The sequence below is a fragment of the Peromyscus californicus genome, unplaced genomic scaffold (assembly GCF_007827085.1).
Source record: "Peromyscus californicus insignis strain IS unplaced genomic scaffold, ASM782708v3 Scaffold_4__1_contigs__length_199733344, whole genome shotgun sequence".
Lineage (NCBI taxonomy): Eukaryota > Metazoa > Chordata > Mammalia > Rodentia > Cricetidae > Peromyscus > Peromyscus californicus.
Window position 1 is genome coordinate 22,799,308 of NW_026294562.1, and position 7,362 is coordinate 22,806,669.

General features: G+C 38.1%; 1 protein-coding gene across 4 annotated transcripts in view; it reads left to right on the forward strand.

Annotated features, from left to right (window-relative positions):
- Positions 1-7,039, forward strand: part of LOC128094827 (cytochrome P450 2C42-like) — a 37,957-nt gene extending 30,918 nt beyond the window's left edge. For all 4 annotated transcript variants that reach the window (XM_052713399.1, XM_052713400.1, XM_052713402.1 and 1 more), the window contains 3 exons: positions 2,374-2,561; positions 4,000-4,141; positions 6,858-7,039. In XM_052713399.1, the coding sequence (XP_052569359.1) occupies positions 2,374-2,561; positions 4,000-4,141; positions 6,858-7,039 (512 nt within the window). The remainder of the gene's footprint in view (positions 1-2,373; positions 2,562-3,999; positions 4,142-6,857) is intronic.
- The last annotated feature ends 323 nt before the right edge of the window (positions 7,040-7,362 follow it).

Below are 7,362 nucleotides of genomic sequence, written 5' to 3' on the forward strand. Positions count from 1 at the left end.
AGAGGAAGATGCTTCATAGAAGTGAAGATGGAAGGCAGGAGGAAAGATCAATAAAGTATTGTTCTAGTGCCTTGATTTCATGAGAAGTGATTTTGTCCACATAAACTTTTTAAAATGCAAATTAGCCTGCAAACCTCATGATGTCATTGTTTTTCTCTGTTGAGTAGTAGTCCATTGTGTATATGTACCACATTTTATTTATCCATTCTTCAGTTGAAGGGCATCTAAATTGTTTCCAGGTTCTGGCTTTTACAAACAATGCTGATATGAACATGGCTGAGCAAGTGCCCTTGTGGTATGATTGAGCATTCCTTGGGTGTATGCCCAAGAGTGGTATAGCTGGGTCTTGTGGAAGATTGATTCCCAATTTTCTGAGAAAGCACCATATTGATTTCCAAAGTGGTTGTACTAGCTTGTATTCCCACCAGCAGTGGAGGAGAGTTCCCCTAGTTCCACATCCTCTTCAGCTCCAGGAGTCCAATTGGCAAAAAAGAGGAGGGTTTGTATGAGTGAGAATTGTTGAGACCAAGATTGGAAAAAGCACAGGGACAAATAGCCAAATGAATGGAAACACATGAACTATGAACCAATAGCTGAGGAGCCCACAACTTGATCAGGCCCTCTGGATAAGTGAGACAGTTGATTAGCTTGAACTGTTTGGGAGGCATGCAGGCAGTGGGAATGGGACCTGTCCTCAGTGCATGAGCTGGCTGTTTGGAACCTGGGGCTTATACAGGGACATTTAGCTCAGCCTGGGAGGAGGGGACTAGACCTGCCTGAACTGAATCTACCAAGTTGAACTCAATCCCCAGGGGAGTCTTTGCCCTGGAGTAGATGGGAATGTGGGGTAGGATGGGGGGAAGGCAGGGGGGAGGACAAGGGAATCCATGGCTGATATGTAAAATTAAATTAAATTATAAAATAAAAAAGTACAACATAAAAAATGCAAATTAGCTTAAATTGGAAAAAGCCATATTGAATAGAAGATATATTCTTGAGGATAATTTTCCTTATTCTGACAATTCTTTTGTTGGAATAGAAACTCTCCTTACAGAAAAAGAAATACCAATTCTAAAATTTAGTGAGACATAATCCTGGAAATTATTCCAAAAGCTCAGATCTGTAAAAAAGACATTCCCATTTGGGCAGAATTTCTAAAGGAATTTCATTTATTATTTTAGAAATAAGTTTCCATACAATACTATTTAACATAGGATGGATTATTGGGGGAGTGTTCTCATTTTATCTTAAATTAAAAATATTCTATGTATATGAAAGTTTTGCCTGCATTTATGTGTGTGTACCATGTGCATGCTTGATGCCCACAGAGATCAGAAGAGGACATCAGATATCTAGAATTGAAATTTACAGGTGGTTATAAGCCACCTTTTGAATGCTGGTAATTGAACCCAGGTCCTCCAGAAATCTAGAGAACCCAGGTCCTATAGGAATCCAGAGAACTCAAGGGGAAGGATGAGACTGTCCGGGATGCTTAGCATTACACCTAGAAAATATCCAGTTCAGAATGGACCAATGGATGATGAAGGTGTGAGGAGAGAACCAAGAACAAAAGGGAAATAAGTGGTTGATAGCCTGAGACTTCCCTGTAATTGGACAAGTGTTGGAAAGACTTTAAAACATCTACCTGAATATTTCAAAATAATTCCAGTAGAAGGAAAAAATGTAAACTGATAAAGAGAAATAGAGTTAAGTCCAAGAAAGCATCAACAATGACAATAGTCATTGTTTTCTTACTAGGGCACAAAGGTTTGAGCTGTGTATAAAGCCAAAGTTGCCCTATGAGGACTGGACTGAGGAATATTTATATTTAATACATCTAGAGAGTATGAAAATATTATTTCTACATGAAGAAGAATTTATTTTCTCCAATGATGGATAAGAAAGAAATAGTCATTACATATAAATATAAACATAAATTTCAGGAGAAATTGTTAGTATGTGGCCGTATTTGGGAAGTAAGAGGGTATTTCATATCTTTGGAAACTATATACAAATATGCACACAATACCATTATAATTTATTTTTCAATGTACTGCATTGTTTTGGTACAAATAATGTTTGATCAATAGTTTTCTTCTGTAACAGTTGATATTCTTGACTTACTGTTCTGTTTATTATTTGTTAGTAATAGTTAATATTGATTTTTAAGTATGCTAAATGATATATAAGGGCTGTGTATTTTGACATTTAGTATATATGATAGAAGTATTTATATCATAGCAACCATCACTTCATTAGCATATATTATGCTTTCATAACACTGCCAGGCACCTAAATCTTGCTACAAGTACCCCTGACTTGTGACTAATGTGCCACTTCCTTTTCTGTCTTTTGTCTACTGTGTTGAACCAGCCAAAGTCCAGGAAGAGATTGACCGTGTGATTGGTAGACACAGAAGTCCCTGCATGCAGGACAGGAGTCACATGCCCTACACTGATGCTGTGTTGCATGAGATTCAGAGATATATTGACCTCCTTCCCACCAGCCTGCCCCATGCAGTGACCTGTGATATTAAATTCAGAAACTATCTCATTCCTAAGGTAAGTTTCCTTTGTCTACACTGCACCTTAATGCTCTTGATCTCAAATCAGTGAGTGAAATAAAATCATAAGCCCAAGATACTGGGTCTTCCAAATTCAGTCTAACAATGTTGAAGATAACATTATAAAAACCTTCAGGGAGATTAAACAAACAAAGCCATATATCGTATATTCCCAATCAGATTGTATTAGAACTCTTGAGAATTTGCAGTGTGATTGGTCCTAATTTACTGTCCCCACAAGATGAGAGAAATACAAACACCTTAAATCTGGAATCAGGGTGGACTTTATGCTATTTCCAGCAAGATTTTAGAACAAGTCTCAGTTTGTGGAATTATAGGTCTTCCAAATTTACATTCCATTTAAAGTCACTCTTGATTGTTTACACTTTCAAATAAAACCGAAAGTTCACATTGTCATTCTCTGAAAAGACTCTTCTAGGATTGTATCAGGATGCTGAGAAGTGTATGGGCACATTTAGGGAATTCACATCTTGACCCACTAAGCCTTTCAGTTCATGTACTCAGTTTCAGGGTTGGTTTGTGTATCATTGTCCTCTAGACGTTTGCTTCCATTTATAACTTTAGAAGAAAACTGTACAAAGGATGTCCTATAGGACTCACATATTTTAAGGAGGGTTAGCATATGTTAACTATGGTATTAGTGGATATGCCTACTTCTTCCTGTCTTAAGATGATATTCAAATCTCTCCATTGTAGAGGTTCTGCTCTTTTTGTAATTAATAAAATCTCTGGCATGGTCCATTCACAGCTTATGAATATCCTGCTTAGTGAGTCATCTGATCAGTTTCAATATTTATTCTCAAGTAAACTGATGACCCTGACTGGAATTCTTACAAAACAAGGAAATTTCTAAGTTTGTCATCCTTTAATTTTTTCAAGTAATCCTAAATATAATAATCTCTCATTCATAATATCTCATCTACATTTTAAAATTAAGGCAAATATACTGTGTGTCAGGGAAAAAAACTGAATAATGTTTTATTTTATTTTGGCTGTGTTATTCCAGAAGACATTGTTAATTTTATCAGACATATACATGCAACATTCCTATGAGCAGATACCTCTGGTATTATACATAAAATCTTACATTTGAAGCCACATTCCACATATGCATGAACCAATAGCAGCAGTGGTAAAATCGAACAGTAGGTGGTGATAGACACCAGTGTTAAGCTTTTTGATAAATGAATATCCCATTACTTAGAACTTCAAAAGTTATTGGAGGACACTGTATCAAGATCACTGCCACTGGATCCCAACTCATCCCTGTTTGTTACATGATCTGTCTGTCTAGATATGCCTCTGGTCTTGTTTAGACATGATTTCCTTAGAAGCTTTGACTATGCCATGCTCATTATTTCTCTTACCTCTGTACCATTTACATAACTTGACTTGTCTATGCCTCTTGTTTCCAGGGTACCACTGTCATAGCATCATTGACATCTACGTTACACAATGACAAAGAATTCCCCAACCCAGAGAAGTTTGATCCCGGTCACTTTTTGGATGAGAATGGAAAGTTTAAAAAAAGTGACTACTTTTTTCCTTTCTCAACAGGTAATCAAAATGATTTCCTGGTCTTTTGGATCTTAAAATCCAACCCTCCCCCACTTCATCAATGTTCCTTGAGCCTCAGCTGCAGCAGTTGTGCAGTAGATGTATCCACTGGAGCTAGGCACCCAATGATAAATTGTTCTCTGCATTTTTGATCAGTTTTGGTTTTTCTGTAATGGTCTCTCTTTGTTGCTAATATAAATTTCTTTTATGAATATGAGAGCTACATTTGTCTGTGGTATAAAGAAATGTAGATCTATGAGCTCACTAGCCCAGCAAAGTTGGGAAAAGTTTCTAGTATTGAGCAATATTTTCCTTCCTGTTGAGGGGCTTCAAGACTAATTGAACAGCCATTGGTTACCAGGATTTGTGTGCCACTATTGTACTCTTGGGGATATTTTATATTCTGGCCATGACTGTGGATCATGGGTGTCATAACTAGGTCTAGTATATTGGTTGCCTCCCTCCCTTCTGAAATTATGTCTCCTAGAAATGACATGGAAAGAACCACAATACCAGTAGGTATGCTAACATGGAAGGAGTAAATCTCATGAGGTTCTTTCCATAAACAAAGAACAATAGACAACTTAAGAATGCTGAGAGTTGGAGAAATCTTCATCCCCATTACAACCCTCCTAATTAGTTTTATAATACTAATTTGTCAGCTCTGAAATCATATAAAACATACACGAACAAGTAACACTAATGGACTCAGCAGGTTGTATTTTATATCTATATACATAGATATTACATATACATTCTATGATATTTATTTATATATAACTATATGGTACATTTATATGTATCAATATAACGGCAAAAAAATATTTTTAAGGCAACAAGGTAAACTGTAGGTATCCCTTGAACATTACATGTTGGTTTCTCTTGGCATGGTAGATCTGATCACCATTCCTGATGTTCATGCACTGTCTCTGAGATGAAACATTATATCTGCTGAGCCATACTAGTGGTCCTTTAGAGTGTTCACTCATTCTTCCTGATTCATATTGCTAGACCACAGTTCAGTTGGATTGTGTGTCTAGATATATCACTGGGCTATAATTGAAGTCTTCTTAGACAATAAAACAACTTGCCCTCTATGAGGAAGGCAGCTAGCTTTATGGTAGTCTATTCTTTGGTACCAGTTTTTTGTACAAGTTACTTTTCTTGTTCTTGTGAACAAACACTTAACAAGAAGCAACTTAAGGGTTTATTTTGGCTAAAGTTTGAGGGAGTATAGTCTATTATGGAGAAGGAGACATGGAAGTAGGTGGCTGGAGAGAGCAGCTGAGACCACTCACATCCTCACATCTTGGCTGAACATGTAGCAGATAGCAGGCTGGAATTGGTGGAGACTAAACCTGGAAGATCCACCTTCAGTGACTGATGTTCTATTGTGAGGCCCTACCTACTAAAGTTTCCACAACATTGAAAAATAGCATTACCAACTAGATAATGTATTTAAATACAGAAGCCAATGAAGGACATATGTTCCATACACACCAAAAATTCTTTTCTAAGCAACTGTCTCTGGTGGCCACTGCATATCCAGTTATAGCTGAGGACTGTCAATGGGGACTCTGTGATGATGTCAGGTCTTCCAATACCACAAACAATTTAATTTCTACAATTTAGGGCCATTCTCAAGATGGCTGCTGGCTTTAGTACTCTATTTGCTGATTGATATGTGAAGGTTTTCTTTCAATTTTCTCAGGTGAGAAGGATCCTGATTATCTGCTCATTTAAGCTATTTCTTTTTCTATAGGATGGAGAGCCTTCTGCCTCTGCTGTGAGACTTTCTCTTTTTCCTTTTCTTTTTCAATGGGAGTCTCTCCCATTATCCTGGTGTTTGGTTTTAAAGCAGTGGTACTCTGCCTCTTCTGCTATATTCTCTATTCTATGGAGTACACCAGCTCTACTTTTGTGCACCATTAAATCCCAGGGCTCACTATGGCCACTCACCTGCATGAGCAATTAAATGAATGTTCCTTTGTTTTCACCCTGCGGATGAGAAGTCTAGTATTCAGTATTACTATTGCACCTTCTAAAGCTTTGTATCCAAGAATTTTAATACTGTGTTTCCCAATATTAGAAATGATGAAAAATGTGTCCTCTTTTCTCCATTTATTTACCCAACTATCCATCTATCCATCTATCCATCTACCCACCCATTCATCCACCCACCTACCCACTCACCCATCCATCCATCCATGCATCTATCCATCCATCCATCCATCCATCCATCTATCCAGTGTATCAAAGACTGACACAAATTCTCTATTATAGTTGTAACACAGTGCTTGTCTCAGCCAAACACAAGGAGTAATTATACTCAGTTTTTTTAAAAACAAAACAAAACAATTTTTTATTCATTTTACATACGAACCACAGGTCTCCCTTTCATCCCTAATCCCATTCCCCCAACCCCCATCAACTCACCATCCCCTCCATCAAAAGGATTATTTCTCTGGTGGGGGGACAGCAGGTAATGGGATCCAGAAAGCCAGCTCATGCACAAGGGATAGATCCTGATCACACTGCCAGAGGCCTCCACAAACAGACCCCGCTACACAACTATATAGAGGGTCTACTCCAGTCCCATGCAGGTTCCACAGCTGTCAGTCTACTTGCCTGTCACCTGGGAGACCAGGGTTCAATTCCTCAACATGGAGGTTGAGCTACTCAGTTTGTGTGTTTGTTTGTTTGTTTTAATTTGCAGGAAAACGGATTTGTATGGGAGAAGGCCTGGCCCGAATGGAGTTGTTTTTATTCCTGACCACCATTTTACAGAAATTTAATCTGAAATCTCCAGTTGACCCAAAAGACCTCGATATCACTGCAGTTGCCAATGGATTTGTTTCTGTGCCACCCGAGTTCCGGATCTGCTTCATCCCAGTCTGAATGTATGTCCCCTTGAAGACCCCTCCTCCAGGGCACAGCTGACCTCTTCTGTCAGGCATTTTTCTCTGGCCTCCCATCTCACATTGCCTCATCCCCTCAAAGGCCAGAGAATGTCTGTCTTCTACTTGGGGCAATTTTCAGGCTCACTGCACAAACACAGCTACAACTCTCTATGCTGTGCAATGATTTATTGACTTCAGCATTGCTAATTCTTATCTAATCCTGAGTCCTTAATATATTATTACTGTAAAACTGAGAAAATGTGACCCTTCAGCATTACCTAGCCCTGAGTGTTTTAATAAAATCGTTATAATTCTCATCTG